Source organism: Oncorhynchus nerka, linkage group LG20 (assembly GCF_034236695.1).
Source record: "Oncorhynchus nerka isolate Pitt River linkage group LG20, Oner_Uvic_2.0, whole genome shotgun sequence".
In the NCBI taxonomy this organism is placed as follows: domain Eukaryota; kingdom Metazoa; phylum Chordata; class Actinopteri; order Salmoniformes; family Salmonidae; genus Oncorhynchus; species Oncorhynchus nerka.
In genome coordinates this window covers 84621015-84642440 of record NC_088415.1, presented here as the reverse complement: position 1 = coordinate 84642440, position 21426 = coordinate 84621015, and the positions used below count along the sequence as shown (strand labels likewise).

General features: G+C 45.4%; 1 protein-coding gene across 1 annotated transcript in view; it reads left to right on the top strand.

Moving 5' to 3' along the window:
• LOC115103317 (ephrin type-B receptor 3-like) overlaps positions 1-21426 on the top strand; it is a 78062-nt gene that overhangs the window by 1099 nt on the left and 55537 nt on the right. Inside the window, exons 2-6 of the mRNA XM_029624189.2 lie at positions 4649-4713; positions 6499-7171; positions 12074-12229; positions 18208-18543; positions 19032-19156. Coding sequence (XP_029480049.1) covers positions 4649-4713; positions 6499-7171; positions 12074-12229; positions 18208-18543; positions 19032-19156 — 1355 coding nt within the window. The remainder of the gene's footprint in view (positions 1-4648; positions 4714-6498; positions 7172-12073; positions 12230-18207; positions 18544-19031; positions 19157-21426) is intronic.

Genomic DNA, 21426 nt, shown 5'->3' with positions numbered 1-21426 from the left:
GTGTAACACTCCCATGCTTACATTGCAACTGCATCCCCGTGGCTATTGTTGAGTACCTTTTGCTCTGTTGTCACACCCACAAGCTAAGGATGGCCTTCTGTCCTTATGATTGGTTGCTTGACCAAACCCATAAATCAGCTCAGTTTGACATTCAGGACTAATGCTGTATAATACACCCAAATCAACTTGTATCACTTACACATATTTTACAGATGTTATTATCGCAGGTGCAGCGACATGCTTATGCTTCTAGCTCCAACAGTGCAGTATAACTAAACACACAAATCCCAAAAATATCAGAATGTCAGATATATATGTATTCCGGACTCTGACATTCTGATATTTATATATATATATGATATGATGTAATTAGTTATCACAAAGTAAACAAGGGCTTACACCGATGGGGAGGTTGTAGTTTTCATACATAGATGTAGGATCTTAATTTGAGCTAGTTTGCTAGCAGGAAAATAATCCTGCAACAACAGGAAATCTGGAGGAAAAAAATTGGTTTATAATTATTGGACATTTGGGGGTTGATACCAAATCATGTCTGACATTTTAAAGTGGAAATTATTAACTTTTTATACCTTGAATACACTGTAAATTTGCATTTTCAGCAACAATAGTGATCAAATTAAGATCCTACATCTGTATATTCAATTGGCATAACTCCAAAATAGGTGCCTCACATTACAACGTGCATATTACATGCTTAGTGTAACAAGGTTTAGCGTCGCTCTGTACATTTCCTTTCTGTAGGGAAAAGCCAATATCTCGAACAATTTAAATCCTGAACCTTCCTTCCAAAGTGCTTCACTGATATGTAGTCATTTCAGAAACCAAAACAAACTGACTAATTACCAGAGGAGCATACTCTCCCAGTTGCTTGCCAATCGATTGCCTGGTCCCAGATCTGTTTGTGCTGTCTTGCCAACGGCTATGGTCATTGTCACATTTGGCACTGTCTTACCAACGTCTATGGTCAGACATTGTCACGCGAGTTGGCAAGACAGCACAAACCAATCTGAGACCAGGTTATTTCTACAGGGTGGAGCCCAGCCAATGTAAACCAAGGCAAATTCATTTAGGCTATACCAGCTCCTTTTTATATTTCTCTCCAAATCCCCCATCTTTCCCTCCCTGCCTGCCTGCCTGCCTGCCTGTCCTTCTCCGAGTACAATCTGCTTCTCTTGGACGCCAGCCAGTATTATCCCTCATTAATTCTGGTGTCAGCATCTAAATCAATGCAGCGGCAGCCGCAGCCTCCCTAGCTGGTCCCACTGGGCCTTTCATCAGCAAGTTTCTCCCCGACCAACAACTTCAGTTACTCAACACTGGGTTGTTAACTAATGTCTGTCCTCTGGGGATGGGCGGAGGTTAGAGTGGTTAGAGTGTCTTATGGGTTTTAGGGCTGTTGGGGTCCATGCCCTGTTGCCAGTGTGATGGGGAGATGCGTTGGAGTTTGGCTCTTAAATTGGCAGTTGCCTGTTGGTTTCATTTACTTCCATCCATAGAATTAATCCAATTCATTTGAGTTAAGTTCAGTGTCGTTTAGTTAATTCCAAAAGATGAATTGGAATTAATGGAACAATTGAATTGGCAGTTTCACATTGGTTTCCATGAGGACCCCCCCCCCCAGTATTGTATGTCAGTTGAATGTCGATTTGTTTTGTGGATTTGAATGCAGTGTCCAACTGCATCCTTGGGTGTGTCCATGAGTTTATCTGGCTATATAAGCTCTGGCCTCCTAGTCATGTGTGTGACGCATTGACCCTGTGATCTTCTTTATAATTAACCCCTTTAACAGTAATGTTGTGTACCTGTACTATTTTTCAGTCACATGGTATTGGAACGTAAATGCAATTACATAATTGCTCAGAAAACCTTAACATTCTATAAAAAATATCTGACGTAATAGGCGACTAAAAATATGCATGACTGCAGAAGAACACACTTAGCCATTTTCTTCTGCACATACACGAGGAACATCTCTATATCAGTGCACACTTTCCTTATCTCTTGTCTGTACATTAGAGGTAAATATGCATCATTCCGATTTGAACCATATGTGCAGATCCAAATAGCCTGAAGGAGAATGTCGAATTAGGGTCAGCTTGAGTTGATTAAAGCGGTTCATCAAGCATAACATCTCAACATCTCAGCTTAGACAGAAGAGGACTGGCCACCCCTCAGAGCCTGGTTCCTCTCTAGGTTTCTTCATAGGCTCCTGTCTTTCGAGGGAGTTTTTCCTAGCCACCGTGCTTCTACATCTGCATTGCTTGCTGTTTGGGGTTTTAGACTGGGTTTCTGTACAGCATGCTGTGACATCTTCTGATGTAAAAAGGGCTTTATAAATACATTTGATTGATTGATTGATTGATGAATGGAGATAGAAGATGCACTCATCTAGCGAGACCAGCGAAAATAGTCAAACAGTAGACCTACGAACTCTGAATTTGCCACTTCATTTCCAGTCGAAATACCCATGTGTTATGGCCTATGTCTATCTATATGTACCTGATTATACACAGAATCAGTGGAGAGATGTTAGGCCTATAAATATTTCATATATTTGTGGAAGTACGTGTCAAATTAATTGAATACGAGGAGTGGCCTTCCTTTCATAGCCTCCCAACTCAACAAAATGCATTAAACATTAGCCTGTGTGCTCCAATAGGAGCAGTGAGTAAGGACATACTGACGCATTTAGCTCCAGTGAATACAAACAGTAAACACCATGGGGGCGGTGATGGAGATCCTGTAAGTTCCATTGGGTTTTTTTTGCCCTGGGGGAGGCATCACCACTGCCTGTAGTTTTATGGGAGAGTATCTTGACGGATTTGAGAAATAGCAACAAAGTTAGACTTTCAAATGGTACTTGGAGGGCGAAGGGGTAGAGAGTTTTTACACTTGGGATGCTATTTAATTAAAAGCTGTGTTTAGCTTTCTGGGGTCAAGTAAAAAAAAAAAATGTTTTTCAATAAAAGACTTCCTGCGCAGCTGAAGCACGTTTGAATTAGTATTGAGCCTTCTGTCAAACCTTGGGAATCTGAATTGAACTCATGTGGTAAGCCTGTGGATAAAGTACCTCTAATCTACACAAATGTTCTTTGAGTGCTACTGCGAGGAGCGATGGAATTCTCAGGCAAAGCCCTGTTCAGTAAGCCACAGCAAGGCTCACTGAGGTCTATGAAGAGTTCAGTTGGAGAAGAGTTTATGTTGCCTCAAGAAAAGGCTCTAACATCCAAGAAATAACCTGGAACCTGAGATAGATGGACTTGGGCTTGGCGCTTGTTGAACGTGAAGACAGCTAGTCAATGTTCTCGCTGTCTCGTGACTGATGAACTGTTATTGGCATTTATTTCAATACCCGTTGTATTCAAGCTTCCGCAGCTGGCCAGCTCACATCTATGGTAATTTGATAATGTGTAGTGCAGCAACCATAGCTACACACCTGTTGTATCACTTCACTCTCCTCTTGGTCAACCAGGGGTAATCCAACACACAATAGCAAACATGCACACCTTAATAAAAAATAACTATAAATACCTTTTTTATAATCATTATAAGCCTTACAATTCATAATCATTTATAACATTTATAATAATTTATATAATGTTATTCATGCAAGGTTATTATAAAGTGGTACCCACACCTTATAGCAAATGTAGATCCCCAACACAATATAGTAATGGGTGAGTCCTTACACATCTGTAAATTGGAGTTGCATTTGAGTAAAGAATCCAATGTTTAGATTGATTATTAGAATGAAGAAGATAACTTTTGACAATGTATTGCTAATGTAGGTCCAAACTACCATGAAAATAAGGGAGTCCTCATGCTTGAGTTTCTATTCAAAGTCATTGACACATCTGTAAATTGGAGGTGCATTTGAGTAAACAGTTGAATCTTCACAATCAAGAAGATAGCCTTTTAACTGGGCCTTTTGTGTGGTTTAATGACCTACACTCAACCATCACACAGCCTGACAGGTGACAACAGTGTCTATTGATCCACTAATTTACACGTTCTTTTCTTGTATTTGTTTAACCTCATCCCTCGTTCTGACATCGTAAACACAGAGGTGTAAAGAAAAAAAGATACTAGGATCATTTGTTGCTAGGCAGGAACAAACTGACTTTAATTCACCTGATTCTTTCACAATGACCTGTATTATACAAGGTCAATACTCTGGGGAATCCACTATGGCTGGGTCTCCGAGTGCTTTGGGATTGATTGCGATATCGTTTAGCAGTAAAGCTTTGAAATCCGATCAAGATGATTTCTCCCTCCTAGAGGATGGGGCATTTTTTTGCCCATTTCTGTATTTCCATTTCTATCAAAGACTGACAGTTTTTTTCTTCTAGAATCTTATTTCTATGTGATGGAACTTTATGTGTGATAACAGTTGTGTCATGATGACAGATTATTTATGTATTCAGCCCTTTTCTGTGTCTGTGCGTCTGTGTGTGTGGAATTGATGTCAAGACCACAGAAATGAATAGAATGAAAATACAGAAAATATTTCATTAAGTTAATAATAGACATCTGTGTGGGCTTTTTTTGTTTGTGCTATATTTTTTATTTCCCATAAACCACCTCTTAATACTTAGTTTAAACTAACCCTCTTGTTCTTGATTTACAGAAACACTAATGGACAGCAAGTGGGCAACCACAGAACTGGCCTGGACCACGTTTCCGGAGAGTGGAGTGAGTCTGTGTGTGTGTGTGTGTGTGTGTGTGTGTGTGTGTGTGTGTGTGTGTGTGTGTGTGTGTGTGTGTGTGTGTGTGTGTGTGTGTATTTTGGTACAGAATTTAAACCTTGACTTGTGTTCCTGCAGTACTCCACAGCATTTGCTCCATCTGCTAGTTAATAGATCTCCCCCGGACTTAAACGACATACCTCCCACTGTTTTATAACTCTGTTTGTTTTCTTGGTTGCTAAAAACAAATGATAAACATACACCTTTAGGTTTGAAATTTAAGCAAAGTTTCTCGCATATCAGGATTCCCAAAAACATACGATTCTAATATTGTCCAAAAAGAGGAAACTCAGTCATATTGGGTACACAGACCCAAACAGACCTAAACAGACCCAGACACGCCTGTAAGCAACACCAGCTGTAGAGTGTGGAAATATATCTCTTAAGGTGGAAGAAGCACATAGGCAAATTACAGCAGGGAAATTAATGTTTCAGATGATGATATCCCCCGTAGGAATGATGAGAAAATAAAACAACATGAATTTGACCCCTAGGCTAACAGCTTGATAGACCTCCCCCACTCCAGGGCAGTGTAATTTGTCTTTGGTACGTGAGCGCAAAGTCAGTCAATGGAAACGATGTGTTACTATGGCAACAATCTTAGGCAGTCCAGTCCTTTCTCGAGCCTTTCTGCAGGCTCACAGCAAATGTCTTTGCACCCCTACAAGCCATACGTCATAAGGGCAAGATGGCCCTTTCAAAATGTGTGACAAGCCCATACGCTCTGGCCGGGTGCAATTATCCTATTTGTGAGGTATTACGGCACCGTGCTGGCCCTGATTTATGGTGTACGATGCTGATTCCTGGACTCATCGTTTTGGAATAGATTGTATGCGTGTGTGCTCCACCATATTGAATTATGCATTCTGTTCCTCCTGTTGAATTGATCGATGTCATTAAGAATGGAAATGTATTATTCAGGTTGACTTGTTAGAATCAAAAGATTAACTTCTTAGAGGAGATGATTATTTCCTTGGGCAAAAATCTGTTAATAACCCAGTTAATTAGGATCATGGTTAATTATAGATATAATCCTCAAATAGATGGCTCTTTGACTATTTCCTTTAGGTGGTCATGCCTATATTGTAATAATGTCAAATGTATTTGATATAGAAGATCTGCTGATATGAACTGATGTAAATGGTTTATTCCCCGACTGTGGAGAACCATATCATCGCTGTTGAAGCTAAGTGCTGTGAAATGATTTATTGACTGCTCGACTGGACCACATTTCATAGCATGCAAAAATACTCCTTGTGACTTGAGGTGTAGGCTTAGAAAATGTTCCACTTGAATCTTAAAAGATACTCCATAACACCTCTGTGATGCAACCAGCGAGATGAGATTGCGCTTGAATCGCCTCTTCAATAGATAATACACTGTTTGTGATGAGATGAGGTAGTTCTCATTGAGGACATGCCCTATAATCTATCTCAATAGCAGCACCTGCAAAGTGACTTATTTCATAGGAACGACGTTCTGATTGCTGCCTTCTCTGTGCAATGATAATATGATTATAAGCAGACCTAGGTTCAAATAGCATTTGTTTTCTTTCAAAGACTTTGCTGGGTGGGGTTTGCGCTTTTGGGATGCTTCCATTGGTTCCATTGCACCTGGAAAACTAAATCAAGTTCTAGGTTTTGATCGAAAAATACTATTTGAACCCATGTATGATAATGTGTACAGTTCTCTCTCTTCACTAGTTACAGTGTTTGTCTCTGTTTTCCTGCAGTGGGAGGAGGTGAGTGGCTACGATGACTCCATGAGTCCCATAAGGACGTATCAGGTGTGCAACGTGCGCGAGCCCAACCAGAACAACTGGCTGAGGACGGACTTCATCCCCCGTAAAGGCGTGCTACGCGTCTACGTGGAGCTCAAGTTCTCTGTCCGCGACTGCGCCAGTATTCCCAACATCCCCGGCTCCTGCAAGGAGACCTTTAACCTCTTCTACTACGAGTCTGACGGCGACACCGCCACGGAAAGTAGTCCATTGTGGAGGGAGAACCCTTATGTGAAGGTGGACACCATCGCTCCCGATGAGAGTTTTTCCCTTCTGGTGGCAGGCAGGATCAACACCAAAGTGCGAAGCTTCGGACCTCTCTCCAAGGCCGGCTTCTACCTGGCCTTCCAGGACCTGGGGGCTTGTATGTCCTTGATATCCGTGCGGGTTTTCTTCAAGAAGTGCTCGACGACCATCGCAAACTTCGCCGTCTTCCCCGAGACGGCTACAGGGGCCGAGGCCACCTCCTTGGTCATCGCCCCAGGGGCATGCGTGTCCAATGCGCAGGAGGTGTCCGTCCCTCTGAAGCTGTACTGCAACGGGGATGGGGAGTGGATGGTTCCCGTGGGTTCTTGTACCTGCATGCCAGGGTTTGAGCCGGCCATGACCGACACACAGTGCCAGTGTGAGTCTTTAGTCTACAGTCGACTGTTTTGACTTTTAACTAAAGCCTGTTTTTAATGCCCATCGAAAGTCACAGTCTACACCATCCTGTCTGTGTGTATTGTGTGGCACATGAATGAAGGGTGAAGGAGGATGGAGAGTTTGCATTAATGAGCTGTTGCAGAGAGCAGCAGCATACAAATATTGAGAGAGGGCAATCAGAGGGAGAATGAGATAGTGAAAGGGGACGAGATAGTGAGGCGAGAAAGCAAGATAGTGGGAGAGAGAATCTTTTTGGAGGGTTTGTAAAGGAGAAAGAGATTGTGAGGGAGAGAGAGAGAGAGACTGTGAGGGGGAGAGAGAGAGTGTGAGAGAGAATCTTTTTGGAGGGTTTGTAAAGGAGAAAGAGATTGTGAGGGAGAGAGAGACTGTGAGGGGGAGAGAGAGAGACTGTGTGAGAGACTCTTTTTGGAGGGTTTGTAAAGGAGAAAGAGATTGTGAGGGAGAGAGAGACTGTGAGGGGGAGAGAGATACTGTGTGAGAGACTCTTTTTGGAGGGTTTGTAAAGGAGAAAGAGATTGTGAGGGAGAGAGAGACTGTGAGGGGGAGAGAGAGAGTGTGAGAGAGAATCTTTTTGGAGGGTTTGTAAAGGAGAAAGAGATTGTGAGAGAGAGAGAGACTGTGAGGGGGAGAGAGAGAGTGTGAGAGAGAATCTTTTTGGAGGGTTTGTAAAGGAGAAAGAGATTGTGAGGGAGAGAGAGAGACTGTGAGAGAGACTCTTTTTGGAGGGTTTGTAAAGGAGAAAGAGATTGTGAGGGAGAGAGAGACTGTGAGGGGGAGAGAGACTGTGAGAGAGACTCTTTTTGGAGGGTTTGTAAAGGAGAAAGAGATTGTGAGGGAGAGAGAGACTGTGAGGGGGAGAGAGAGTGTGTGAGAGAGAATCTTTTTGGAGGGGTGTAAAGGAGAAAGAGATTGTGAGGGGGAGAGAGATATATTGTGAGAGGGGGAAGGAAAGATAAAGTGAGAGACACATAAGAGGGAGAGAGAGGAGGACTGAGAGATAGAGCCATGAATTTCCCATTGCCCAGGACAACATCAGGAGCGGTCAGAGAAAGAAAGAGAAGCCTCCATGCACCTCTCCTGCCTTTACATGGGCCTGAGGAATGGTACATAACGAGCCAGAGAGCTAATTTAGCGCCATTTGGCGGCTCAAGGTTAAAAGCCTGCCGTCAACACCTGATAAAAGGCCCTCCAGAGGCTTCAGGCGCGGTGGTGGCGAGGAAGAGGAAGTGTCATTTCCTCTATGGTCTCCCCACCGTTAGTTCATCTACAGTCGGCTGCACTCATTAACACCGCTCAGACCACCGTGAGCCAACACTGCCACCGCTCACCATTAATCACAGGGATGTTTAATCTCTTACCTCAGTCTAGAGCGAGAGAGAGGGAAGAAGAGGGGGGAAGGGGGAGGGAGGGAGGGAGGGGGGGAAGGAAAATAAGAAAGGGGGAGGACGAGAGGAAGATAAGGACTATGGGGGTGTAGGGAGGGGGTGAGAGAGAGATAGAAGGACTGTGGGGGTGTAGGGAGGGGGTGAGAGAGAGATAGAAGGACTGTGGGGGTGTAGGGAGGGGGTCAAAGAGAGATAGAAGGACTATGGGGGTGTAGGGAGGGGGTGAGAGAGATAGAAGGACTATGGGGGTGTAGGGAGAGGGTCAGAGAGAGAGAGACATGGACGGCGAGGGTGTAGGGAGGGGGTCAGAGAGATAGAAGGACTATGGGGGTGTAGGGAGGGGTCAGAGAGAGATAGAAGGACTATGGGGGTGTAGGGAGGGGGTCAGAGAGAGATAGAAGGACTATGGGGGTGTAAGGAGGGGGTCAGAGAGAGATAGAAGGACTATGCGGGTGTAGGGAGAGGGTCAGAGAGAGAGAGAGATGGACGGTGAGGGTGTAGGGAGGGGGTCAGAGAGAGAGAGATGGACGGTGAGGGTGTAGGGAGGGGGTCAGAGAGAGATATAAGGACTATGGGGGTGTAAGGAGGGGGTCAGAGAGAGATAGAAGGACTATGGGGGTGTAGGGAGGGGGTCAGAGAGATAGAAGGACTATGGGGTGTAGGGAGGGGGTCAGAGAGATAGAAGGACTATGGGGGTGTAGGGAGGGGTCAGAGAAAGATAGAAGGACTATGGGGGTGTAGGGAGGGGCACAGAGAGAGATAGAAGGACTATGGGGGTGTAGGGAGGGGTCAGAGAGAGAGAGAGATGGACGGTGAGGGTGTAGGGAGGGGGTCAGAGAGAGAGAGATGGACGGTGAGGGTGTAGGGAGGGGGTCAGAGAGAGAGAGATGGACGGTGAGGGTATAGGGAGGCGTCAGAGAGAGATGGACGGTGAGGGTGAAGGGAGGGGTCAGAGAGAGAGATGGACGGTGAGGGTGTAGGGAGGGGGTCAGAGAGAGAGATGGACGGTGACGGTGTTGTGAGGGGGTCAGAGACAGAGAGATGGCGATGGGAGGGTGTAGGGAGGGGATCAGAGAGAGAGAGATGGACGGTGAGGGTGTAGGGAGGGGGTCAGACACAGAGAGATGGACGGTGAGGGTGTAGGGAGGGGGTCAGAGACAGAGAGATGGCGATGGGAGGGTGTAGGGAGGGGATCAGAGAGAGAGAGATGGACGGTGAGGGTGTAGGGAGGGGTCAGAGACAGAGAGATGGACGGTGAGGGTGTAGGGAGGGGGGTCAGAGACAGAGAGATGGACGGTGAGGGTGTAGGGAGGGGGTCAGAGACAGAGAGATGGACGGTGAGGGTGTAGGGAGGGGGTCAGAGACAGAGAGATGGCGATGGGAGGGTGTAGGGAGGGGGTCAGAGACAGAGAGATGGCGATGGGAGGGTGTAGGGAAGGGGTCAGAGACAGAGAGATGGACGGTGAGGGTGTAGGGAGGGGTCAGAGACAGAGAGATGGACGGTGAGGGTGTAGGGAGGGGGTCAGAGACAGAGAGATGGCGATGGGAGGGTGTAGGGAGGGGGTCAGAGACAGAGAGATGGTGATGGGAGGGAGGGAGGGAGGGATTGGGTATAGAGGAAGCGGAAGAAGGGGAGAGAGAGAGATGTTTCTGTAAATGTTTTGTTTATTTCACTTTTGTTTATTATCTATTTCACTTGCTTTGGTAATGTAAACATGTGTTTCCTATGCCAATAAAGCCCTTTGAAATTGAAATGAATTGGAATTGAGAGAGGGAGAAAGAGAGAGAGGGAGAGAGAGAGAGAGAGGGAGAAAGAGAGAGAGGCCAGTGAGGGCCACAGAACTTTCCGGAATCAGAGAAGACAAACAAAAAGGCATGCCCTCCAAGGAGGTTAACAAATGAAGCTATTCAGGTGATGCAACCCTTCTCCTCCAGAAAGAGCAAAACAAAACGATGATGCAGTGTGTAATAAGACAAATATAAATCAGATTAAAGTGTTTCATGAGTGTTTCAGGACCTGTGGTCTTTGTTGAGTTACGAGAGCTAAAACACATTTTCGTGTTATCTTAACTTGGCTATTTATTGCATGTTTCTTGTTGCTGCTAGAATGTGGAGCATTAAAGTTCACTAATGTCACTGAAAGTGGCATTCCGGAGAATTAGGACGGAGCCTAGTTCAAACTGGAAAACCACTTAGCCTGACTAGTTAATCACACCCTCGCCAGCCAGGTTTTTATGAGCCCTCATACTGATAAGACAGATGTTAGCCAGAGCCTCGGTTTTACACTTAAAGGACAAAGGTCAAAGTAAAGTCTAGCTCCTAAGTGCAATCTTTTATGCTGCATTTAGTGTAAACACCCTTGTGTTCCTGTGGAAATGGTGTTTCCATAACTAGGGCTGACAGTGAGGACAGGATCAACAACCTCTGCATAATCAAAACCCCTTGCTTTGTTAGGTTTTAAAGTTCAAATTTAGCTATTGTTATGGAAATGCCAGCTGAAAAGTATCAGTGGCCTGGCTTTGGCTCCAAGTGAGAGCAGGTCTGTCGGAGCCATGGCCCAGGGAGACACGGGTGCCGGCCCGCGTAGATGGAACAAGAAAAGCCTGAGCCTTTTGGGTAAAACTCTGGGGTAAATGCAGCATTAGTGTAAATCTCCTCAATCTTATTTCAAGTTGAGACCTGTGTTGGTTTATCAGGTAACTTTTCTTATGACATTACATTTACATGTTAGTCATTCAGCAGATGCTCTTATCCAGAGTGACTTACAGTAGGGAGTGAAAGCATTTTCAGACTGGTCCCCGGTGGGAATTGAATTAACAACCCTGGCATGGCAAGTGCAATGCTCAACCAACTGAGCCACACGGGACCTCCTTTAATGAAGTTGAAGATTGACTTGATAGAGGATAGGCCCCCCAAAAAGAGAAGGGCTGCCCAAAAAAAAGAATGCCTGTCTAAAACAAACAAAAACATACCGTATAAGGTAGTATCTCTATAGTTGCAGTTGATGGATGATCCAGCTGCTTTGTATGCATGCCGAACCACCTCTTGAATAACGTGTTGAAACCCCAAATGGACACTGTGTGATTGATGCAGGTGTATCCTAACTCTCAACGGCGTCCTCCATCCCTCTTAACCAGACAGGAGCAATCAACTGTCGTCCCACCATCTTTACCGTTTCCTCTCAATTTATCTGTCATCCTTAGACCTATCTGGGATAGATATCCCTTGTATGTTATGATGAAAATTAGGATTTGAACAGAAATACCCCTGATAAAGAGTTAAAACTCTCACATATTTCAACCCCACCCAGACAAAGATTATAACATTATGGTTTGAAGGATTTGAACTGACTAGCTCCTCTCTATCGCTCATCTAGAACTAGACCAAGAGTTAGGTCGTTGTCACAAATGTCAATGTGCTTTATTGACGTTGACAGTGTTCTGACTGTCCCTTTCGTTTCTGCCTTTCCTGTATAGCATGTACCCCCGGGTCATTCAAGTACAAACATGGGGAGGACTCATGTTACCCCTGCCCCCCCAACAGTCGCACCAGCTACAGGGGGGCCAATATCTGCCCATGCCAAAATGGCTTCTACCGTGCCGACAGTGATTCTCCGGACTCAGCCTGCACCAGTAAGTCAAGCTCCTAGCTTTTTCTCAGCAGTTGTCATTGGCTGTAGATATTCTTTGGGATTCTTTCCTGGACACAGACTGAGCCAAGTCACGGACTGAAGTGTACGCTGAATGGAGAATCCCCATTGAGCATGCTATTTCCTTAATCTGTGTCTGGGAAACCAGCCCATATGTGTCAAAAAGCACTAGGGTGTAAGTGTCAGTAGAGGTAGGTTTAGTGTTAAACTGAGTGCCTATATGGTCGTTTCTACAGACTTTGTTGATGTCAGATAATTGGTACAACATCCAATACCTTTTTTCACTGACATGACATCAATGGAATGTGACCGAGCCCAAATGACTCTTAATCGACTCTCCTTGTCCAGAATTCCGAGTGTTCCATTTTGGGGTGGCAGGTAGCCTAGTGGTCAGAGCATTGGGCTGATAACTGAAAGTTTGCTGTATCGAATCCCCGAGCTGTCAAGCTAAAAAAAATATATATTGTTCTACCCCTGAACAAGGCAGTTAACCCAGTGTTCCCCAGTAGGCTGTCATTGTAAATTAGAATTTGTTCTTAACTGACTTGCCTAGTTAAAAAAAAAAATCCTCAGGTCATTTGGGCTCCATACTTCCCCTGTAGTCTGTCAGAGCTTGTGCCAGTCCACATAGCTCATGTTTTGCAAGGGACCGAGGGTGACGTACTGTAGAGCTCAGCTCGGGCCAGCTCCGGCTCTCTGTGGGAGCCCAGCGTTTCAGACTTTGTGCCCAATTAGATCAGGCCATACTCCAAACTGTGTCAGTCTAATTGGATAGGACAGAGCATGGGGGAAAACACACTCCACTCAGGGTGAACAGGCAGAGGAGCTGAACTGAACTGGTTGAGATGTGTGAACTGAGACACCCTGAAAGCATTTCTATCTTCTTGCCGTGTGCTGCTGCAGAAGTGTTGTTTTCTGGATCTGCTTAGAGAGAGAGGGGTTAGATTACCCATCAGCCTTAGAGAGAGAGGGGTTAGATTGATCATCAGCCTTAGAGAGAGAGGGGTTAGATTGATCATCAGCCTTAGAGAGGGGTTAGATTGATCATCAGCCTTAGAGAGAGAGGGGTTAGATTGATCATCAGCCTTAGAGAGAGAGGGGTTAGATTTATCATCAGCCTTAGAGAGAGAGGGGTTAGATTGATCATCAGCCTTAGAGAGAGAGGGGTTAGATTGATCATCAGCCTTAGAGAGAGAGAGGGGTTAGATTGATCATCAGCCTTAGAGAGAGAGAGGGGTTAGATTGATCATCAGCCTTAGAGAGAGAGGGGTTAGATTGATCATCAGCCTTAGAGAGAGAGGGGTTAGATTGATCATCAGCCTTAGAGAGGGGTTAGGTTAGACTGATCATCAGCCTTAGAGAGGGGTTAGGTTAGATTGATCATCAGCCTTAGAGAGGGGTTAGGTTAGATTGATCATCAGCCTTAGAGAGGGATTCGGTTAGATTGATCATCAGCCTTAGAGAGGGGTTAGGTTAGATTGATCATCAGCCTTAGAGAGGGATTCGGTTAGATTGATCATCAGCCTTAAGAGAGGGATTCGGTTAGATTACCCATCAGCCTTAGAGAGGGGTTCGGTTAAATTACCCATCAGCCTTAGAGAGGGGTTAGGTTAGATTACCCATCAGCCTTAGAGAGGGGTTCAGTTAGATTACCCATCAGCCTTAGAGAGGGGTTGGGTTAGATCACCCTTCAGCCTTAGAGATGGGTTAGGTTAGATAACCCTTCAGCCTTAGAGAGGGATTAGGTTAAATTACCCTTCAGCGGGTTCGGTTAGACTACCCTTCAGCCTTAGAGAGGGGTTGGGTTAGATTACCCATCAGCCTTAGAGAGGGGTTCGGTTAGATTACCCTTCAGCCTTAGAGAGGGGTTGGGTTAGATTACCCTTCAGCCTTAGAGAGGGGTTGGGTTAGATTACCCTTCAGCCTTATAGAGGGGTTGGGTTAGATTACCCTTCATCCTTAGAGAGGGATTCGGTTAGAATACCCTTCAGCCTTAGAGAGGGGTTGGGTTAGATTACCCTTCAGCCTTAGAGAGGGGTTGGGTTAGAATACCCTTCAGCCTTAGAGATGGGTTAGGTTAGATTACCCTTCAGCCTTAGAGAGGGATTAGGTTAAATTACCCTTCAGCGGGTTCGGTTAGATTACCCTTCAGCCTTAGAGGGGTTGGGGATAGATTACCCTTCAGCCTTAGAGAGGGTTTGGGGATAGATTACCCTTCAGCCTTAGACAGGGGTTGGGGATAGATTACCCTTCAGCCTTAGAGAGGGGTTGGGGATAGATTACCCTTCAGCCTTAGAGAGGGGTTTGGTTAGATTACCCTTCAGCCTTAGAGAGGGGTTGGGGATAGATTACCCTTCAGCCTTAGAGAGGGGTTTGGTTAGATTACCCTTCAGCCTTAGAGAGGGGTTGGGGATGGATTACCCTTCAGCCTTAGACAGGGGTTGGGGATAGATTACCCTTCAGCCTTAGACAGGGGTTGGGGATAGATACCCTTCAGCCTTAGAGAGGGGTTGGGGATAGATTACCCTTCAGCCTTAGACAGGGGTTGGGGATAGATTACCCTTCAGCCTTAGAGAGGGGTTAGGTTAGATTACCCTTCAGCCTTAGACAGGGGTTGGGGATAGATTACCCTTCAGCCTTAGAGAGGGGTTAGGTTAGATTACCCTTCAGCCTTAGACAGGGGTTGGGGATAGATTACCCTTCAGCCTTAGACAGGGGTTGGGGATAGATTACCCTTCAGCCTTAGAGAGGGGTTAGGTTAGATTACCCTTCAGCCTTAGAGAGGGGTTAGGTTAGATTACCCTTCAGCCTTAGAGAGGGGTTGGGGATAGATTACCCTTCAGCCTTAGAGAGGGGTTAGGTTAGATTACCCTTCAGCCTTAGAGAGGGGTTGGGGATAGATTACCCTTCAGATTTAGAGAGGGGTTAGGTTAGATTACCCTTCAGCCTTAGAGAGTGGTTAGGTTAGATTACCCTTCAGCCTTAGAGGGGTTGGGGATAGATTACCCTTCAGCCTTAGAGAGGGGTTGGGGATAGATTACCCTTCAGCCTTAGAGAGTGGTTAGGTTAGATTACCCTTCAGCCTTAGAGGGGTTGGGGATAGATTACCCTTCAGCTTTAGAGGGGTTGGGGATAGATTACCCTTCAGCCTTAGAGAGGGGTTGGGGATAGATTACCCTTCAGCCTTTGAGAGGGTTTGGGGTTAGATTACCCTTCAGCGTTAGAGAGGGGTTGGGGATAGATTACCCTTCAGCCTTAGAGGGGTTGGGGATAGATTACCCTTCAGCCTTAGAGATGGGGTTGGGGTTAGATTATTCTTCAGCGTTAGAGAGGGGTTGGGAATAGATTACCCTTCAGCCTTAGAGGGGTTGGGGATAGATTACCTTTCAGCCTTAGAGGGGTTGGGGATAGATTACCCTTCAGCCTTAGAGAGGGGTTAGGTTAGATTACCCTTCAGCCTTAGAGAGGGGTTGGGGATAGATTACCCTTCAGATTTAGAGAGGGGTTAGGTTAGATTACCCTTCAGCCTTAGAGAGTGGTTAGGTTAGATTACCCTTCAGCCTTAGAGGGGTTGGGGATAGATTACCCTTCAGCCTTAGAGAGGGGTTGGGGATAGAGTACCCTTCAGCCTTAGAGAGGGGTTCGGTTGGATTACCCTTCAGCCTTAGAGAGGGGTTGGGGATAGATTACCCTTCAGATTTAGAGAGGGGTTAGGTTAGATTACCCTTCAGCCTTAGACAGGGGTTGGGGATAGATTACCCTTCAGCCTTAGAGAGGGGTTAGGTTAGATTACCCTTCAGCCTTAGAGAGGGGTTGGGGATAGATTACCCTTCAGCCTTAGAGAGGGGTTAGGTTAGATTACCCTTCAGCCTTAGAGAGGGGTTGGGGATAGATTACCCTTCAGATTTAGATAGGGGTTAGGTTAGATTACCCTTCAGCCTTAGAGAGTGGTTAGGTTAGATTACCCTTCAGCCTTAGAGGGGTTGGGGATAGATTACCCTTCAGCCTTAGAGAGGGGTTGGGGATAGATTACCCTTCAGCCTTAGAGAGTCGTTAGGTTAGAATACCCTTCAGCCTTAGAGGGGTTGGGGATAGATTACCCTTCAGCTTTAGAGGGGTTGGGGATAGATTACCCTTCAGCCTTAGAGAGGGGTTGGGGATAGATTACCCTTCAGCCTTTGAGAGGGTTTGGGGTTAGATTACCCTTCAGCGTTAGAGAGGGGTTGGGGATAGAATACCCTTCAGCCTTAGAGGGGTTGGGGATAGATTACCCTTCAGCCTTAGAGATGGGGTTGGGGTTAGATTATTCTTCAGCGTTAGAGAGGGGTTGGGGATAGATTACCCTTCAGCCTTAGAGGGGTTGGGGATAGATTACCTTTCAGCCTTAGAGGGGTTGGGGGTAGATTACCCTTCAGCCTTAGAGAGGGGTTAGGTTAGATTACCCTTCAGCCTTAGAGAGGGGTTGGGGATAGATTACCCTTCAGATTTAGAGAGGGGTTAGGTTAGATTACCCTTCAGCCTTAGAGAGTGGTTAGGTTAGATTACCCTTCAGCCTTAGAGGGGTTGGGGATAGATTACCCTTCAGCCTTAGAGAGGGGTTGGGGATAGATTACCCTTCAGCCTTAGAGAGGGGTTCGGTTGGATTACCCTTCAGCCTTAGAGAGGGGTTGGGGATAGATTACCCTTCAGATTTAGAGAGGGGTTAGGTTAGATTACCCTTCAGCCTTAGAGAGTGGTTACGTTAGATTACCCTTCAGCCTTAGAGGGGTTGGGGATAGATTACCCTTCAGCTTTAGAGGGGTTGGGGATAGATTACCCTTCAGCCTTAGAGAGGGGTTGGGGATAGATTACCCTTCAGCCTTTGAGAGGGTTTGGGGTTAGATTACCCTTCAGCGTTAGAGAGGGGTTGGGGATAGATTACCCTTCAGCCTTAGAGGGGTTGGCGATAGATTACCCTTCAGCCTTAGAGATGGGGTTGGGGTTAGATTATTCTTCAGCGTTAGAGAGGGGTTGGGGATAGATTACCCTTCAGCTTTAGAGGGGTTGGGGATAGATTACCCTTCAGCCTTAGAGGGGTTGGGGATAGATTACCCTTCAGCCTTAGAGGGGTTGGGGATAGATTACCCTTCAGCCTTAGAGATGGGGTTGGGGTTAGATTATTGGATGAAAGAAACCTTCTTGCTGCACCAGTTGTCCCCCGTAGCAGATATCACACCTCCCCCAATTTCATACAGTTCTTATTTAAAGAACTCGTCTTTTTTTGAGTAACACAGGCCCATGGATATATCATGCACCACCACTGTGCCATAGCTACAAGCATTGAAATTCAGATATTTTCAATTTCATGGGTATTGAATCAATGTTTCACGAAGGCTAATGTTTAAGTCATGCGTGGCGTGGATGTGGTTTCTATTCTCTATATGAACACAGCTATTTATTTTGTCATGTATATCATAACTTATTTCTACTTTGATGGAATGAACTCCCATTGGTATTTAATGGGTACTGATTTAAATTCCTTGAACTATAATGTTGAAGTCCTGCATGGAAAGAATATGGCATATATATAATAAGAATGAAGTTTACTATTTGTTTAATTATGTACTGGAGGTCATATTTCCCCAGCAGAAACAGAACAGTGAACTGTATGGGCCCAGGAAGATAAGCACTAATGGACTAATGGCTATCTTAGTAAGCTAATCATAAACAAAATAATTTACCCCGTCAATAGTAAGGTTCTAAGAGCGGGGTTCTAAGAGTGGGGTTCTAAGAGTCTGGGTTCTAAAAGTGAGGTTCTTGAGTGGGGTTCTAAGAGTGTGGTTGTTAAAGTGGGGTTCTAAGATTATGGTTCTGATAGTGAGGTTCTAAGAGTAAGGTTTTAATAGTGAGGTTCTACTGTATTTGCCTCTATAAACAGTGTTCAGAGGATATCACTAACACGTCTGTGGTGTTTCTGTGCAGCCAAGCCCTCGCCACCTCAATACGTAATCTCCACCGTGAACGAGACTTCCATCTCCCTGGAGTGGGAAGAGCCGCTGGACACCGGCGGACGGGATGACGTCATCTACAATGTGGTGTGCAAGAAGTGTCTGCACGACCGGAGCCCGTGCACGCGCTGTGACGACAACGTGGACATATCGCCGCGCCGACTGGGCCTGACCCAGAAGAAGGTGGTAATGAGGAACCTGCAGGCTCATACCCGCTACAGCTTTGAGATCCAGGCGGTCAACGGCGTCTCTGGGAAGAGCCCCGGCGCACCGCGCTACGCCACCGTCAACATCACCACCAACCAGGCCGGTAAGTATCGCCATTGCGCTGGACGCCGGCACTTAACGTTAGCTGCACTCAACATTAATACTTGATATCAGCACTCACTATCACCTCACCCCACGACACTCAAGGTCACCACTGTAAGTACAGTAGCTAGCTACCACTTAACATCACCACTCAAGTTTACCTCTCAACTCAGGCTAGCTGCACCTTGCAATGGCACTCACTTTTACTGCCTCATCTTGTGATCAGTACTGATGTGTTGCCTGAGTTTATGGACTCAGTATGTGTCATTTCAGCTTAGTACCAAATTAATAAACTGAAATGTCACGTAGAAGGCACAGATGAATGTCATGGTAAGAAGTGAGATCATCGTAAACAATGCTAGATGAAGAGCGTGTACATTTTTGTTAATTTCATGTATACAGGAACAAAAATACTCTTAACATATTCGAAATGAAAGCTTTATATTTTAATTTTTATTAAAGTTACCCATTTTTATTGTCCAATCACAGCACCATCAGCAATACCCACAGTGCACCTGATGAAGTCCACATCAGACACACTCAGCCTGTCCTGGCTGCCCCCAGAGAAACCCAACGGGGTTATCCTAGATTACGAGATTAAGTACTACGAAAGGGTAAGGCACTTTTTTTTATAGCCTGCTCCCAGATCTGTTTATACTGTGTAGCCCACTCCTATTGCCATTGTCAGAATGATCTAGCCTGGTCCCAGATCTGTTTATACTGTGTAGCCCCCTCCTATTGCCATTTTCAGAATGATCTAGCCTGGTCCCAGATCTGTTTATACTGTGTAGCCCACTCATTTTACCATTTTCAGAATGATCTAGCCTGGTCCCAGATCTGTTTATGCCGTGTAGCCCACTCCTATTGCCATTGTCAGAATGATCTATCCTGGTCCCAGATCTGTTTATACTGTGTAGCCCACTCATTTTACCATTGTCAGAATGATCTAGCCTGGTCCCAGATCTGTTTATGCTGTGTAGCCCACTCATTTTACCATTGTCAGAATGATCTAGCCTGGTCCCAGATCTGTTTATGCTGTGTAGCCCACTCATTTTACCATTGTCAGAATGATCTATCCTGGTCCCAGATCTGTTTATACTGTGTAGCCCACTCATTTTACCATTGTCAGAATGATCTAGCCTGGTCCCAGATCTGTTTATACTGTGTAGCCCACTCATTTGACCATTGTCAGAATGATCTATCCTGGTCCCAGATCTGTTTATACTGTGTAGCCCACTCATTTTACCATTGTCAGAATGATCTAGCCTGGTCCCAGATCTGTTTATGCTGTGTAGCTCACTCCAATTGCCATTGTCAGAATGATCTATCCTGGTCCCAGATCTGTTTATGCTGTGTAGCCCACTCATTTTACCATTGTCAGAATTATCTAGCCTGGTCCCAGATCTGTTTATTTGGTGGATTCCACTCCTCCTGTTCTCTAATTCAAACATGATGCACTGAAGTAAACATTTACTCTGTACCTTAATTTTGAAGAGCCACTGGAGACAAAACCCTTGTATGAAATATGTTTGAAAATGAATATGCCATGTGTGTCCTGTCTGATGTAGATGGTTGACAGAGTTGTTTGGCATTCCACAGGTTAGTGCTGACTTGATGCAGCTGTGTAGCGTTTTCTTCAAAAGCATCATGTGTACTATGTCAGCATGGACATAGACATGCTGCTGCTATAGAAAGTAATCTGAAACAAATACACTTGACTACATCAAGTGAACGCTGTCCCTTTAACAAAACAACGAAGAGTTTAGCATGTTTTCTTTTCTAATAGATGTGTTGCTGGGTTCCTTGATGTTTTTCTTAGCCAATGTGCCTCTGCTTCTGATTTCAGTCTGTTAGGTTCTTAACAAAAAGAGTAAAAACTCAAAGGGACGACTAGGAAAAGCTCAGACCACGTTTATTCACCCACAGGGTCATACAGCTGCAAAGAGAACATACAAGTCACACAAGCACATCTTTATACCTTCCGATTGGGCGGAGTCATCTCCTTCCATGTCTAACTGGGCGGAGTCATCTCCTTCCATGTCTAACTAGGCGGAGTCATCTTCTTCCATGTCTAACTGGGCGGAGTCATCTCCTTCCATGTCTAACTGGGCGGAGTCATCTCCTTCCATGTCTAACTAGGCGGAGTCATCTTCTTCCATGTCTAACTGGGCGGAGTCATCTCCTTCCATGTCTAACTAGGCGGAGTCATCTCCTTCCATGTCTAACTAGGCGGAGTCATCTTCTTCCATGTCTAACTGGGCGGAGTCATCTCCTTCCATGTCTAACTGGGCGGAGTCATCTTCTTCCATGTCTAACTGGGCGGAGTCATCTCCTTCCATGTCTAACTAGGCGGAGTCATCTTCTTCCATGTCTAACTGGGCGGAGTCATCTTCTTCCATGTCTAACTGGGCGGAGTCATCTTCTTCCATGTCTAACTGGGCGGAGTCATCTCCTTCCATGTCTAACTAGGCGGAGTCATCTCCTTCCATGTCTAAGATAGACAGTCCTTCTCTGTTGTTAGTCAGAAACACAGGTAGGTTCCTCTTACTGGTATTGTCATGGCCCTTAAAAAAGAAAAGGAGAGCCTCACACTCTAGGAGCTCAGATGCAATAACCTTATAACCAACGTTTCGACAGACAAGTTGTCTTCATCAGGGTAAAATGACAAAGACTGCAGGTCACTTGTTTATATAGTTTCAAGGGACACACAGGTGTCTATAATCATGGCCGGGTGTGGCTTGATTTCGTTAGTCAGTTTCAATATATAAATAGAACATATAAAAAGCATGAATGGATAGCATACGATCATAGAGAGTACCCCATAGGGAGTACCCCAAGGCTTTATCCTAGGCCCCACCCTCTTCTCAATTTACATCACCAACAT